The sequence below is a fragment of the Talpa occidentalis genome, unplaced genomic scaffold (genome assembly GCF_014898055.3).
Source record: "Talpa occidentalis isolate TD23 unplaced genomic scaffold, MPIMG_talOcc4v2.1 talOcc4.6, whole genome shotgun sequence".
Classification (NCBI taxonomy): domain Eukaryota; kingdom Metazoa; phylum Chordata; class Mammalia; order Eulipotyphla; family Talpidae; genus Talpa; species Talpa occidentalis.
Window position 1 is genome coordinate 31,525,593 of NW_023604972.1, and position 16,871 is coordinate 31,542,463.

A 16,871-nucleotide genomic window follows, 5' to 3' on the forward strand; every position below is an offset into this window, starting at 1 on the left:
TCCTATCGAGTCTCTACCAAATATTATAATTAGTGACTGTTTCATTTGGGCAGAGAAAGTAATGTCAAATTTCATAGTGAAATGAGGACCTATGTATGGCATACTCATTGGCTCTTTCAGTCATAGGTACACATACACATATTTATACATTTGAAAAAAATCTTGATTAAAGTACCAATGTACACAGCTGCATCAGCCTAAGTAACCAAAAGGCAGAAACAGCGCAGATGTCCATCAGCAAATTAATGAATAAGAAAAACATGGCATATGCATGCAAGGGAATATTATTCACTCTTAGGAAGGAATGAAATCCTGACACATGCCGCAGTGTGGACATTATGCTAGCTGAGATAAGGCAATGCAAAAGGACTAACAGTATATCATTCCACTTAGATGAGGTTCAAGAGTAGTCAAATTTATGTAAGTAAAAGGACAGATGGCTGCAAGGAGCTGCCAGTGGGGGGTTAGTTTTTGTATGGGTGTGGCTTTTCAGTTCAGGATAATGAAAAAGTCCTGGAGAGGACAGTGATGGTGGCCGCACAACACTGTGAATGTACTCAATGCACTGAACACACACAGTAAAAGTGGCAAAATTTATGAAATGTGTATTTTACCGCAACAAAAAATTCTTAGTATTAGGTAAAAAAAAAATGAATAGATGGCTGGTATCTGATTTGATGTGGACATATTTGCTATTTAAGCTGTAAAACCGGTTCACCTTCTTTTATGTAAGATTTGCAGTTGCTAGTGAACTGGGACTTTCTTGCCTTGTCATGGTCCAGCAGCCATTGCTCACACAGCTTCTTTGTCCCCAAAGAAATCCAAACATCTCTTTACACTGTGTTCAAATGGAAAGCTCAGGCAGCTGTGAGTCAGGAGCCTGAGTTCTGGTTTCAGTTCTTTTTTGACCATGTCTCTCTCTTCACTGTGCGGGGTCTCCGTTTCTTTGTCTAACAATTCAGTCTTGGGCCTTGGTGGTCACTGAGGGCCTTTGAGCTGAGCCTGCGTGAGGAATGCAAATGCCATCCAGTACAGCTGATGCTGGATTAGTAGCTCTCCCCTTTTGTTACTAATTCCCTTGCCGAGACCCCCTAGAGATCTGGAGCGCATCAGTCCCCAATCCCAAGCACAGCCCCAAAGGGTGTGGGCAGGCAGAGTCCAGGCATGAACTGGCTCCTGGAACTCAGAATTCTCAGTCCGTCTCATTGATTTCTACATTGCTTGGAAGGACGTCTGAATGTGAGCAGACATGATATTACCTAGTAAGCCTTTTTGCTCTGTAGCTTTCCCCTAACCTGGTTCTGACCTCACACTATTGTATAGGGCAGCCTGGGGGCAACAGTAACAATGAAGTAAGAAAGATGGGAGCTCTGTGGGAAGCATTGATGAGTTTGGTTTTATTCATGTTGAATCAGCAGCGACAGTGGGATAGCCAAGCAGGGGCCACCATGTAGCTGGAGACTTGTGGGTAGAAAAAGAGAGTGTCGTGTTAGAATCTGGCGCAGTTATTAGATGTGATTGTTAAAGCCAGAGGAGTTACCTCCAATGGTTCTACCATCTAGGCCTTTGGAAGGATAACCACAGTGAAGGATTGAGGGGAAAAACAAAAAAGATGGTCTCTATGGGCTGATTAGAAGGCTCTGATTAGATGTTTGGAATCCATACCTCTCTGCAATAACAATAACATCAATGACAACAACAAAGCCATTACAGAAATATAAAAATGAGAGTTTCAACATCTCAGCTTTGCTCTTTTCTGACCATGGGGCCCCGGGAACTTCTGCTGCTTGGAACTCCTAGTCCAAAGGGGCTATTTTCCTTTTTTTTTTTTTTTTTTAAAGATTTATTTATTTATGCATACAAGAGCTGGGGTAAAGGCCAGAGTTGCTGGGAGTGAGAAGATCTACCAGAGACAGAGTGGGGAGCAGAATAGACAAACTGACTGAAATACACTGCTGAGGGGAGCCACAGGCGAGGCAGGAAATGTCTGCTGCACCATGTGGGTATCTCCCTGGCCAGCCAGGGAGCAAACTCCTGCTGTGGAGGCTTCGGACAGCTTCACAGTGTGGTGCTTAATCCCTTACACCACCAGAGAGACCCGGGGCTATTTTTCTAGCCTGTGTAAGTCATGACTAGGATTCTTCTCTGAGCCTGTGGAAACTTCTTCAGAGACTAGTGTTCTAATGTTCCAAGTGTGCCTCTTCCTCTCCTTCTAGAGTTTGCTTTTATCACATGTGCTGTTGCATTCAACTTTAGATCTTGTTTAAATTAAAGTGACTGCTAAATGATTGTATTGACAGTCTTCCCATTAGAAGTTAAAAATCTGGAGGTGTTCAGAGGTCTCTGTGCATCTCTTCTCACAATCCAGAAGCTTCTGTGTGTTGTGTGTTCTTGGTATTGGCAGAGAAGGTTTCCACACAGCAATTCCTATTTCTTCCATTGGAGCAGAAGGAATGTGAGGGAAAGTTGCAGCCATGAGGCTCAGAGACCCCTCCCTCTTGCCTCCTTTGTGATAAATGGAGAGGGGAGGATCAGGCTGCTTTGCAATCAATTGTGGAACATCTTTAAATATCAAGAATAAATAGTCCAGATGAACTCTGCTAAGGTACAATTTGTGGTCAGTTGCCCTTCCACCTCCCAATCGAGTAATTCTAGTTTCCAGCTGCCTAAAACAATGATTCCACCATGATCTTTGTTCATTAGAACATAGTTTCAAGCTGAGATCTCCACACCAGGGCTATTCAGTTTCAATTCCAGCCCAGCCTCAAACTCTGAAACTTTGGGCAACTTTTTTTAACCACTCTTTGTTTCAGCTTCCCTTTCAAAGAAAAGGAAATAATCTACATTGTAGAGTTGTTTGGAGTGAGAATTGGTCAACCTGATTATCCAAGATTTTAAATTCACAAATTGCCACAGATTTATTATTCATTCTCCTTGTATAAACTGCATTATTTAGAAAAGACACATAGGTGGCTAAAATAGTAGCATTTCAGACAGACTTTTAGATAATTGTGATTAAATATATTTAAGAAAATAGCTGACGAGTTGGAGAATTTCACCTGACAACTGGAGTCCAATAAGAAGAATTAAGCGGAAATCCTAGATTGGAAAACTGCTACCAAAATTAAGAACTCAATAGATAGTTTTCACAGCAGATTGGACACAACTAAAGAGAGAAGTAATGAGCTGAAACTAGGTCAATAGGAAAATCCAGACTGAATTATACTGAGTAAAAAGAATGGCAGATGCCGAAAAAAGCATAAAAGACATATGGCTCATGGTGAAAAGGTTTAACATTGGGGAATAAGAGGGGGATAGAGGGAAAATGGAGCAGAAGCAGTATTTGAAGAGGTATTGGCTGAGGATTTCCCAAGACTGATAAAGGATACCCGGTGACAGGTTTAATAGGTATTATATACTTCAGACTGGGTAAATTAGAAGAATTTCATATTGAGCCACAATAGAGCAAAACTGCTGAAAACCAAATGCAAAGAGACAATTCTTAAAATAAGCTGTAAATAAAACTGTCATTTTAAACATTTAAAACCCACCGTCAGCACTTCTATTCAACCTTGTGTGAAGAGCCTATATGGAAAATAGTCTGGCGATTCCTTAGAGAACTCAAAGAGAAAATACCATATGGTCCAGCAATAACACTCCCAGGTATGCACCCAAGAAATATTAAAACACTCACAAGACTTCTGCACCCCTGTGTTTATAGCAGCATATTCACAGTGGCCAAGACATGGAATCAACCTAATATCCACTGACAGATGACTAGATGAAGAAATTGTGGAATATACTCAATGAAATACTACTCAGCTATTTAAAAAGATGAAATAGTACCTTTTGGAACAAAATGAATGGATCTGTGCAAGATGAAATAAGTCAAAAAATTACAGACACTTACCCGCTGGTTTCACTCATTTGTGGAATATAAATAACAAAAGAAAGCAGAGGCTAGAAACAGATTCACACATAGACAGTTAATTTACAGCAAGTCACTCACTGTTTTCCAGCCTTAGTTCCCTCATTTATAAAATAGGCTGAATCATAGTGCCTACCATATAAGATTTAAGTATTATATATCAAAAGGATGTAGATATTATTGATATATTAAATAGGTTAGCACCTATACAAGGTATATAGCAAGTTCTTAATAAAATTTAGCTAGAATTAATATTGCCACTGTGACTGCTATCATTCCACTATTACTGCTGCTGCTGCTGCTGCTACTACTACCACTACTATTACTACTACTGCTACTACTACTACTAATCCTTTTCTTGGTTTTTCAATATGATCACCTGTAAGTGGTGGATATTAAGTCCTGGTTGGCTACAAGAAACATTTAGGATAACACAGAAGAACAGGATTGTGTCAATTCTTAGTCTGCCTAGAAAAAAATTCGTAGGAGCAGGGAGATAAAGCTCACCTCTAAGTCAAGATTGATTTAGAAACTGGAATAGGACTTGTCCTACCGCTGATGTTATTATGTACACACAACTGTGAGACCTTAGAAACTAAGAATCTAAACTAGACTTGTGTGTATACATGTTTGTATTGAATATTTGAGAATATATAAGCCATTTATGAAAACACCGTGTAGAAATGAAGTCAGCTACCTACCTTCTCCCATCTGAATCACAGCCGAATCACCTGAGAGAGAAGTTTAAACAAAATAGTAAAAGATTTGGTTATGTAATTTTGAGGGAAAAGTTGATTTCATAGCATCTGTGGGTGAACCTAGAAGTTCATTTTATAACATAGGTCGCAGAGGCACTGAGGACAGGGAGATAATGATATGTTTCATTTCCCTTCATGGTTCCTAAAACAGTGTCACTCATTTCATAGAGCAGGTTGCCGCTACGCCATGTCTTGTAGTACTTAGCTGAAAGCTTACCCATTACTCTGATGATGTAATATTTTCCGCCCTCCCATATCCTAGCCCACATGGCAGTCCATCCTGTCTTCCTCTTCCACTGACCCCATCCCTCCTCCACCCCAGGTAGCTCGCGGGAAGTATTACTTGAAGATCTTCTGCCACTTTAAAGCAGTTCAGCTGCCTGACTTGGGGTTGTATTAGCAGATCTGAATTCAGTTTCTCACTCCACTACTTCTATTTGGATGACTTTAGATAAGGTGATCTACCCCGAGAGTTTCATCTGTAGCAAGATGTTGGTGAAGGGATAGGAAGGTAATTTCTCACAGTTTTTTAATCCCAGTAAAGGGTGGTGATAGTGACCGTGACGGTGGTGGTGGTAAAGATGGTGCTTGCCTAAGATCATGCAACCAGGTGGCTGACATCCAAGGCTTGGTTTTTTTTTTGGGTTTTTTTTTTTTTATAGAGGCATGTTTTATTTATTTATTTGTTTGTTTGTTTTGTTTATACATGCACTGGGTACAGTCAGAAGCACGGGAGGGTGAGAGAATTCAGCAGAGCCAGAGCGGGGAGCAGAGCAGGCAGAAGGACCGAAGTACACTGCTGAGGGGAGCAGCGGGCGGCAGGAGAGGTCTGCGCACTATGCGGGACCCTCCTCCGGTGGGCGGGGAGCAGCCGGGGATCGAACCAGCTCCGCAGAGGCCCCGGGCAGCTTCGCAACCCAGCGCTCAACCGCTGAGCCACCGGGGAGGCCCCAAGGCTTGTTTTTTTAACTTAAGTCTTATACGTTGTCACCTGCCGCCCATGATTTGGTAAATTACATGAGAGGATTTGGTGCTTAATGTTCCCAGTTACTTCTAGGTACTGGGGTCCAGCCACGGCATTTCTGTAGTTCAGTTCAGAGGCACCTGCTGGAGGGTCTTTCCCTCAGCTCTGCCTTTTCTCTCTTGCACTTTCTAGTGAAAGGGGCGGGAAGAAGAGGCTGTCTCTCACTCTTGGGAGTGCCTGCTTGCCTGGCCTGCTGGAAATGAGCCCGCCTGGCCTGTCTGATGGAGGGTGTGTGATTCTGCCTGCCCATGAGCAGCCTCCTTGGGAATCCCTTCCCTGAGATAAGTTAGCTTCCAAGATCAAGTAAGGAGCAGTTGGCTTCTGCTGCTTCCTCTCCCTGCAGTTCCTCCCTGCCTGTGCCTGCCAGCACCTCATGGCCAGGTGAAGTCTGCACTTCCTCCATGTCCACCCCTTCAGCCGAAAGGCCATCATTGTTGAGTATCTGCCAACTCAAGCTGCTCGTGGGCATGAGACCCAGCAGATGCGCTGATACACATATCCCCCACTTCCTCTGAAGTCCTAAAGCATTTGTAGTTCCTATCAGCAGTTCTAATTCTCGTCACGTCTTTGTTTTAGAGGTATGTTTCTTTCTTCCAGGTCGATTGTAAGCTGAAAAACAGACAAAAACCTTTCCTGGTTATTTCTCTTCTCAACCTTCATGTTACTTAGAAAGTGTGGTTGACAAGGCTTGTTGGGGTAAAACTGATAGTGAAAGTTCATCAGGAGAAAGGCCCTTCCAGTTAAAATTTCTTTAAAAAAAAATATTTATTTTTTTTTGCATAGAAGAACTGGAATGTAGGCCAGAGGTACAGGAGGGGAAAGGATTTACCAGATACAGTGTGGGGAGCAGAGCAGGCAGATTTACTGAAATACACTGCTGAGGGGAACAGCGGATGAGACAGGAGAGGTCGGCTGTGCCTTATGTGGGCTAGCTCCCTGGCTGGGGATCAAACTCAGGCCTCAGTGGTTATAACGCTGAGACTTAACCCTTAGGCCACCAGGGAAGCCCCCAGTTAAAATTTCTGCAGTGCCTCCTGTCCTGGGTTCTCAGCAGATGAATGTTGCTGAGTTCTCCCCGTGTATGGCTCTGCACTGTTTTGATGGAGACCTGCTCCCTTATTCTTGTGGAACCTTCTCTCTATCCAGGTACTTGGTGGACCCTTTACTGGAAAGGACACGGTGCCAAAAACCCTTCTGAATGAGACAGGGGGTATGGGTGGAGTCCCCAAAATCAGGAAGAACAGGAAACTGAATTGGCAAAAGTAATTTTATCACCCTAATTAAATGAAGCACGTGATTTGCATTCCAGGTCCTTCAACTATTCTATGGGAACCCGTGCATTTTCCCATGACAGTATTTTTATCCCTGATGGGGGAGCAGAAAGTGAGCAGACAGTTCAAGCAATGTCACAGGACAACATCCTGGGCAAAGTCAAAACTCTTCAGGTAAGACAGCTTGAGATGACGAGGCCAGAGCCGCAGGAGGGGGCCCGGCTGTGGAGGGAAGAGGGAAAGTTCCTAATTTGGCCTTGAGCCTGGGAAGTCTGGGGGTGGCGCCCATGAGAATTCTTGCTTTCTGAAACCTTACTCAGCTCCTTGGAAGCCTTCTGTCCACCTGCGAGAGGTGCCGTGTCACCACTGTACCCACCTGCATCACACCCTCTCTCCTTTTCTCTCAGATTGTTCCCTCATTTCCAAGTGACCATCATGAGAACAAGTACCCAAGAGAAGCTGCAGGATTTGGGTGGGAGGAAAAAGCTCCTAAGTACTAAGCTTTGACTGTTAGCCCTGAAGGCAGACCTGTCTGTCAGGTGGGAGTCCTGTAGCACAGCATTCACTGTCTAGGTCTCCCTGCTTGGACCGTGAGTGGTGAGACTCTTTATTGCTCTGCTGTGTTTGTAAATCTGCTCCCCACCCCGGCCACCTTTTCTCCAAGGTAAAGCTCTTGAGCTTCCCTCCTCTTCACACTGAAGAATTGGGCATTTTTCCTACATGAACTGACTCAGATGGTAACTCTAGTAATGAAAATATACTAAAAGAATTCTGCACTAAATGTGATTGAAATAACAGGGAGTCCAGGAGATGCAAGGGAAGCAAAGACCTGGGATCTGACTCTGGGAATTGATCACTCTGAGGAAATCCCTCAATTGAGAGAAGTGCTTCCGCAAGCACTGCTCAGAGGCAGAGAGCTTAGAGGGGATCCAGATTATAAATGGGGGACTCTGGTTTGCTGGTTTCCATCTGCCTGTAGGTCCACAACAATAAATGAATAAATGGATGGATGAATGAATGAGCAAAAAAGGACAGCTGACTTGAGTAGCTACTGACACAGATGAGGCATTGTACTCAAAGACAGTTTTCTATTTTCTTGAAAGAGTCTTTTTTCTGCTGAACATTCTCTATGGTTGCTGAGTCTGTGTAGGGTCACCTATTCCCACATGCGCTCAGCTGAATATACTATATGGCAAGTGGGGGAACAGCCCACACCCCGGAACCATACCCAAACATGCCTAGATCTTACAGCTTTGCCCCTGCTTGAGGCCACAGGCCTGCGCTCGGGGCTCACCCAGGCACGGCCTTCACCTGCCAACATTTCCTAAGCAGCTTCCATTCGTGGGAACAGCTGACTGTGCTGTTAACACATTCTATAGACTCAGAAGAAAAAGCAAGGTGTCACGTCTCCTAGAATGGAGAAAGGGGAAGGGTGGTGATGCCATACAAACCTTTGACCCACCTCCTTCTTACCTTTCCTTCTTAAGGTCTTTTGATTTCTGAATTATTACTCCTGAGAAGTTCTGAAACCTTAGTTCATAATATCCCTTTGTCTAAGAGGAGTGACGTGCTGTGGATTTCATTCCATGAAGCAGCTGTATTTTACACAGGCTTTCAACAAGAGCTGGACAGATTTTCCAATTTGATAATGGTCTGTTGTCTATAACACCACACCAAGTGCCACTGGCCCCCCAGAGGTGGCTTTGGAGTTATAAAATATAGCAACTACTGCAGTATTGGAGACAGAGAAACTCAGTAAGAAATATGAGTACCTGCTAGTCCTATTCATAGTAGCACGATTTTTAAAATCTGACCTCCTAATGAATGAAATGTTCAGTAACCAACTTTCCTGACACAGAGTTTGTGTTAACACAGGAATTGTGTGAGTCAAGCAGGAATAATGTGAGTATAACACAGGGGACGTGTGGTAAGGCAGAACAGCCATCCCATTTGAGTGTTCTGCTTTGAACAGTATCTACTCATGTAAGCTCTGCCTGTGGCATGGACTCGCAGGCTTATTGCGCTGCGGTTACAGATTTTAAAATGTAACGTAAAAGGCTGTGCTCTTCAAGGAGGGACATGGGGACCATTTTCATAGAAAATGTGATTTTTGGAGTGACATGAGAAATAACTGTATCACCCCCAAAAGACTGTGCTTTATTTTTCAGTCGACTAAGCAGTATGTTCCTGGTAAGTGGCTAGAAATAGTAGCTCACTTTATTAACTTGCATGAATGCTTCGCATTTTTCCATGACAACGTTATGCTGGTATTGATGCTTAGTAAGCAGCATAAAAGACCGCCCCCTCGTAGGCTCCAGCATGGAATGAGGGTGTTTAGTTACATCAGAGGCATGTATGTTTTTGTATGTCTAAAATTGTCTTTGTGTATGTGTGTGTGTATTTATTAAAAAGAGAGGAAGGTGATAGATAACGCCTACTTAAGAGTAAATGTTCTGGCAAGCTAGCCATCATTATGAAGACATTCTTTTGAAATGAGATGTCTGCTGGAATGCTACTTAAGAAAAAAAGAAAAAGTCATTTTTCTCTTGCTTAAAAAACTTCTCAGTCCTTGGAAACCCGAGGAAGGGCGCGGGGCTCCACTGCGTTTGGAAAGGTCGCCCTCTAGTGCCCACACACAGTCATTTCCCCAGAACGAGAACTGTCTGTGGCACCCCAGCTCTTACTATCTCCCTACTGAGTATTGAATGACTGAAAAATAGCATTGAAAAGCCTCCACTTTTCTGAACAGAATGAAGCTACCGTCTGCCAAATTTTCCATGGCAAATAACTGAAACTTTAAAGGAAAAATTGCATTATTTTCCGAGTCTAAAAACTATACATGCGCAAATGAGAACAAATTTTCATTTACAGAAAATTTACAGGGACAGCGGTGGCCTCCTTGAGGACTCCTTACAGGCCAGTTAGTTGTTCCATGACCGGTGCCTGACATGAAAAGCCATGCCAGGCCTCCACCACCACCTGGCGACCTGACCTCAGGTGAAGTCATCTCACCCCTCTGAACCTCATTTTCCCCAGCTGAGCAATAAGGGGCCGTGTGTGATGGACAATCTGAAGGGCCGCCCTTCCTGTTCCTAAATGAGCCGTCTGTCCAGAAGGACTCTCTGTTCACCTGCCCTGGCCAGGGTGACTGTCAGGTCCGCGTTTTGTTGCATTTGGGCTGTAACAACCTTGGCGTTCTCATGGCTGTCCAGAGCACGGCTCAGGGAGGGTGCCTGTTTATTTGAGATCAGACCAGGCTGTAAATGAGAAACCAACTTATGCTAAAATTCAGGAGTAGCACAAGCTAAGCCTGCAGGTAATTGTTAGAATCATACCTGCCTTTGTTGGGAAATGCTTAGCCCATTAGCCCACGGGCTTTTTAGCTCAGGAGGGAAACTTCCATCCTTGATAGTTACTCTCTGCTGCTGGGCTGTATTTCACTTAAAAAAATGCCCAAGTCCTACAGTTGAGGCTTTGGCACCTCATGCAGCTGTCAAGGACACAGAACACCCACTCTTAGCCACCTCTTTCTAGAGCAGATGTCCTTCAATCTGTCTGCTTTGTTCTTTTGATTAAAAAAAAATCGTTTTAACAAAGGGAGTATCTGTGTTTCACTCAACAAGACAGCAATTTCATTTTTCCTCTGCTTTGTTCTTACAGACATGGTCTGAAGAATGCTGTGAAAAATCTGGGGAAATCTAAACACTGGCAGTATGAGAGCTGCAGAATAATACCATGTGCTTGGAATTCCCACACTATACGAAAGGCCGCCTACATAGGATATGCCTTCCCTCCCATCATTCTCCAGCATTCCATGTTGCAACGATGTGGCCCAGTTCAAATGAATAAAATCCAGTCCCTTTTAGCTGACATTCCAATCTCAACAGTAACTCCATTCACAGCCACAGCCACATGGGCTCTCGGTATAGATACAGCATTCCACACTCCCCAACACCCCCCAGCCCGAATCATATTTGCAGTGTATACAAAAAGCCAATAGTATTAAAAGATAAAGTTAAAAAGGTAAAGGGGTGAAAGTTTATGTCCCTGGAGACTTAAGGGCAAGTTCGTCTTAATTCTGGTTTCCAGTGGTTTCTTCTATCAAAATTTCTGTTATCACCATGCCTGCCTAATGGGCAGAATGAAAGTCACAAAAAAAGCTACATTTATCCTCGTATTCAATTCACACGATACCTGAGATTGCTAAAGAGGTTCGAGTAGTTACCTTTTAATTGTCGATAAACTGCACAAATATTGAGACAGCCCAATCTCAAGGTCAGCAGAAGGAGTGTTTGGAGCAGGAAGGCAGGGAAAGGGAGAGCAGGTGCCTGGGGAACCTGAGGGTCAGCCACTGTGGCCCTGGACCCTAAATCCTGCCCTGGCCTTGTTCCACTGTCTCTCCCTGACATCTGCAGGGTGTGTCCACAGGGGTGTCCTTTGTCTGGACAGAGAGGTTGCAGCCCTATCCCTAAATGGTGCCATCATTTCCTTGGTATCCTGGGTGGGCCTTCTCCTCCAGCCTGCTTCCTCCTCCTAAGCTACCTTGCACCAGCCTCAGTTTATTTTCTCTAGAAAATTTATTTTCTCTATTAAAACCAGCGACTCTGTGGACTCACGCATTGGCATTCTCAAAGACAGTGCCACTGTTTCTTTTGCCAGGGTGAATATACCTGTGGCATCAGCCAACCCTTTGATGTGCACACACATTCTCCTTCCTGCCCACCCTCTCCTCCTCCCACTTATCTCACCCCTGCCCTTCCCCCTCCCCCCAGCTGTTGTACCTGCTGTCTGAGCTGCAGCCTCCCCAGGCCCTTTTACTCTTCCTCTCTGTGCCTTTCCTCTGTGCCCTGCACCTGTCTCCATTGAGCAGTTTTCTTTACTCTCTACATTTCCTTTTAAAAAAAATTGATTTAAAAAGCATCCATTTACCCTTCATTTACAAAACTATATAAAACTGGGACTATAGCTTCCCACCTCAACATGCGCCTTGCTCACCCTCCACCAAAGCCCCAGCCACTGCCCTACCACCTTCCCTCCTCGGCCCCCCTCACCCCCAGAGCCACCATATTTTGCACAGCATCTGAGAGCTATTTTTGTCATGTTTTTCAGTTTGTTTTCTTTGGTTATTTATACTCCACCACTGTCCACTGCATTTCTTAGCAGCCTTCTTCTCTTCCCCGGCTGTGTCCCAGGTGCTTACTTTCCCTGTTCTTCCTGTTTATGCCCCACCCCCCATGTTCTCTTTCCTTTTCCACTCGTGGCCATGACAGCCATCCCATCTTTCAAATTGAATTTCAATCTAGATTTTGATGACATTTTGCCACATTCTTTTTTTGTCTCGTCAGCATTGGGGTGGACCACATTTTCTAAAAAGTGCCCTCATGAAGAACAATGTTAAACATTTTCTTTCTGTGTTGTGATGGCGACCAAAGTCCTAACTAAATGGCATTGAGTATTGAGCTTCTCCTTGGAGTTCATTGGAGAATTACTCGCCATCACGAGCAGAAACACTCATCTCAGCCATTCAGGGGTATTGGTAGGATGGCAGCCCCAGGCAGCAGGTGGTCTCGGTCAAGGGAGACTTCGAACAATTTCTAATTCTAGGCCCACACTCCTAGAGAAGGGAGAACTTGGTAAACCAAAGGCTGGGCTGGGAATCCAGAGGAAACTATAAGGCTCTCACTGGGACGCAGGAGCCATTCCTAGTCTTCTGCCAGGTTCTCATCCCTGTCCCTCGGGCAGCAGCGAGACGGGCCTGTGACTTTGCCGTGTCCTCTTGTCTAACGCCATCAGCTGTTCTAACCGTGCCTGCTTATTGATCTGCATAGCGTAGATACTAACTGCCGCTTCCTGCTAAACTTGTTTTTATCTGACACCTTTTTTTAGTCTTCTCCTCCCCGAAACCCTTTTCGGCTGCTCAAGCTGTACTTCACTGGCTGAACTTGGGCTTTGGATGTGTGCGCCTTCCTGTGGTGCCAGGGTTGCAGGCGCAGGCTGACACAGCAGCAGAGCCAATCAAAGTCCGTGTCTCTCTGTGCTCCTGACTTGGCATGCCAGGGGTGCCCGGACGCGGGGAGGGCGGCTGCGTGGGGAGCGGTCTTGGGCGCATCTCTCATGTCTCTGCCATCTCACCGTCCACCTTGCAAGGCTGAGGGGGAACTGGGTGCGGGTGGGTGGATTTGGTGCTCTTGAGGCCAGAGGGAAAAAGAGCACTTCCCTTAAGGGATCCCTCTGCCGGGCACTTCAGCGAGCTATGAAAAATGCTGCACCATCTCTTTATTTCCACCCCGACAAGAAGGAAATACAACATCCCATTTATGAGAACCCATGGAGAGCAATGAAAATAACCCTGAATGTGGTTTTATTATAGAAGCCCTGGATTCGAATTACTCCTTCGGGGCCACTCACTCTTCGCATAGGGTTGGCCCGCCGCTCCTTCCCCTGGACCTCTGGCTTTTTTTTAGTAAAGTAAGAGGGTTTAGATGTATGATTGCTAAGGCTCTTTGCAGCTCTGTATGATTAAATATTAGCCAGATGAAAGATAGCTATCAGATCACGTGTTTTCTTTCTTTCTTTCTTTCTTTTGAGGCATAAAAGGAATATTAAAACTAAATATGGATTTGAACACCCCCCTCCCACGCTCCTCCCCTGGACAGTTGTGGTTGCCTGGAGCGGGGGAAGAGGCCTTACTACTAGCATAGCATGAAGTGTCCCCAGGCCAGGAGTGCAGCTGAACCTCCTTCCAGTGCTCCCCACAACAAAGAACAACCCCGCCGCAGTGCAGGCAGAGCCAAGGCCGAGAAACCCTGATTTGGTTAAAGGCAGTAACATGTTCAGTTCCATATTTGTCTGCTTTTCCTTGCTGAATGTCATTCATTTTCTCTACCAGAGCCCATTAGATATTTGGCCCCTCCTTTAGCTGTTGTGTTTATGTATTTTCCTTCAGGGAATCTATTTCCTTTCTGATCTGGCCTTTCTCTTAATTCCAAATACTGTTTATCTTCCTAATTTTCACCCGGTTTTCCCCTCCCTTCTGCCTGGTGTTTGAAGGACCATCTGCTAGAATCAGTCCCCTCCTGGCTTTCCTCCTCCACCCTTCTCCGTCCCTTCCCCTGACTTCACAGTGCATAGTTGCTGCAGCAAGACCAGGAGAAAGTTCTAGAAACAGGACAAAGTGGTTCCTGTCCCTCCCATGATTTTGCATTCATCACAGAATGACTTGCTAGCCCTGGGGCTTTTTTCGCCTTGGCAGGGGTACCCGCTGACCAAAACGTGATGTTCACGCTGGGGATGGGTGAGGACAGCCGCTGAAGTATAAATATTCAAGGGGGATGTGTCGAAAGGGGCCGGAGGTGCCCTGGTTGCAGCAACTACAAGGGTCTTGGTTTCCCTGTGGTTCCTGCGTTTTATGTTAACGATTTTCTGTACAAATTTATACTTTTGAAAAGGCTTTTTATGGTTAGAGGACAGTCAAAAAAATTTTTGTCATAACCTGTTTCCCAACTTTTGGTTCAGAAATACAGTCTCTGTACCACAAGAATATGTGGGCATCTTCCATGTAAGAGGTAACTGAGTGGAAAAGTTCAGAGCTCAGAGGTGGAAAAGAAAGAAAAAAAACAAATTCGCTGATGAGGACCGCATCATGGGTTGCTGGCATGGTGTTTAATCTCGCAACCAGTTGTGTTCAGAATGCACCTCCGTGCCTGCCAGACACACCAGCCCCCTGCCTGTGGGTCTCGTGGGCTGCCTCACGGCTTCAGAACGACTTTCTTTTCTCTCCAGCGACAGTTGGGCAAGAACATCAAGTTTGGGCAGCCACCACCCAATGCCATTCCCATGAAGAAGGCAGACAGTGGGGAGGTGAGCTTAGAAGAGGACCTGTTGCCCCCCAGTCCCATGGAAATTGTGACTCAGCAGGACATCGTCCTCTCAGACACGGAGAACAAGGTAAGTTTCCTCCAGGGATAGCTCCTTTGCCAATCTAGGGGAGAGTGGGGGTGTCCAGACACCCTGGTTCTCAGCCAGGAATAAGGTGGGAGAAGCTTTTCCAATGAGTAGCCCAGAGCTGGTGGTAGGTTCCTTGGTCTTCCATGGGGCCAACTTGGAGGTGGAGGAGAGAGAGGCGACCAGCCCTTGGCCCACGCTTTCCCCAGTGTCTTCCACTTACTCTCTAAGATGGAGATTGGTCCTCCCCTTCTGGGAAGCCTCACCAGGCCTCACCTGTCCTACCCACTCCGTGCGCATCCTCAGTGCTTCTTACACATGTGTACCTCATCTGCCTCTGATTTCTCTCCATCTCTGAATGTTGAGTTCTGTGAGGATAAACTGGAAGTGCCACATCTCTTTCTCCCCAGGATTAACTAGAATGCTGAGTAACTACTTATTGAATTGCACTAATTTCAAGGGGAATGAGAAAAGAAAGAGGTGGGTGCTCAGTAAGACAGACTAGACCAGGCAGTCCAGGGGCAAGTCTGCTAAGTGTAGAAGAAAGTCACATTGTTCCAGCACTATCCTGCCTAATTTTGGCCCTTTTGAACCCTGGAAAGGAACACTTTGCACACAGCCGGAGATAAGAGCCCTTCCAGCAGATCAAGGGGCCCACTTAGGCCCCTTACAGTGAAAGGGGCAAAGGTCCCGCTGTGACTCGAGGAAGGAGTTCTCTGCTTGGGGCACTGAATTTTCCCATCTTTTTTAAATTATTATTTATACAAGAACTGGGGTACAGTCAGAGACGTGGGAGGGTGAGAGAATTCACCAGAGACAGAGCAGGGAGCAGAACAGGCAGACAGACCGAAGACACTGCTGAGGGGAACAGCAGGCAAGACAGGAGAGGTCTGCGTGCCATGTGGGAATCTCCCTGGCTGGCTGGGAATTGAATCCGCACTGCAGAGGTGCGGACAGCTTCACAGTGCTGCACTCAACCCTCTGCGCCACCAGGGAGGCCCTGAATCTTCCCATCTTAATCCCTTCTCCATGTTCTGCCTACCGAAGCCTCTGAAACTATGCTGGGGTTAGTAAGATGGGCAGAAGCAGGCATCTTATTATCAGTTAATATGCCCCAAGATCAGTAAGAAAGATAAATTATTTGCAGAGCCAAGTGAAGAAGGAATGTCAAGGCCGGTACCCCACTGTCTCTGGTCTGTGCCAGGGCCTGGGTCCGATGTTTCCTGGTGCCCATACCCATGGCTGGTGGTGGGTGGTGGGGTAGGTGAGGCAGGGGTGGGACTGTCCCTCCTGCTCGGTCCAGAAATGCCCCTACAGATCTCTCGACAGCAGCAAAAGCCACAGCCAGACGCAGGGACTTCCCGTAGATAAAGCTGTTCTTGATGGAAGGTCCTGTGGACTGGGCGAGAAGGCGGATCATTTGCTCATGGGATGTCCTCCCAGCTGTGGGTAGGACAGAGATGAGCAAGATTAGACAAGGAGCATCCTCGTGTAGTTTGCATTCCAGTGAGAGGAGGTTGACAAATGAGTCAACAAGTAGATAAGTACAGTGATTTTAGATGAAGAAGCGTGCTGCAGAGGGAGGCCGGAGGCTGCGGGCATCTTTGGATAGGGAGGTCAGGCCACCAGGAGCTGTCCTGGGGTGAAGGCAGAGGGAAGAGGGACCACTGAGCTTGTCTTGCAAGGGGCGCAGAAAGCAGGCCAGCACGGACACAGGGCCCTGATGGGGGGCAAGAGCAGGTCGCATGTGGTGTCACACTGACTGTGGGAAGGGGTGAATTCTGTCCTGAAGATAATAGGAAGCCTCCAAGAAATTTCAAGCTGGGTGGTGACAACCTGATTTGTAGTTCCTAAAGGCAGTTCTAAATGTGGCGCAGAAAATAGAGGCAATCGCCCCGGCGTATCTTGTTGGCAGGGACAGTGAGACCCTGTTGTAAACACTGGCG

General features: G+C 45.9%; 1 protein-coding gene across 8 annotated transcripts in view; it reads left to right on the forward strand.

The window, feature by feature from the left end:
- The window catches only part of CRACD (capping protein inhibiting regulator of actin dynamics), a 213,489-nt gene that overhangs the window by 180,831 nt on the left and 15,787 nt on the right, over positions 1 to 16,871 (forward strand). For 7 of the 8 annotated variants that reach the window (XM_054688270.1, XM_054688271.1, XM_037530666.2 and 4 more), the window contains 2 exons: positions 7,020 to 7,155; positions 14,764 to 14,928. In XM_054688270.1, coding sequence (XP_054544245.1) covers positions 7,036 to 7,155; positions 14,764 to 14,928 — 285 coding nt within the window. In that variant the 5' untranslated portion in view covers positions 7,020 to 7,035. The remainder of the gene's footprint in view (positions 1 to 7,019; positions 7,156 to 14,763; positions 14,929 to 16,871) is intronic. The other variant, XM_054688273.1, reaches the window with a different exon arrangement.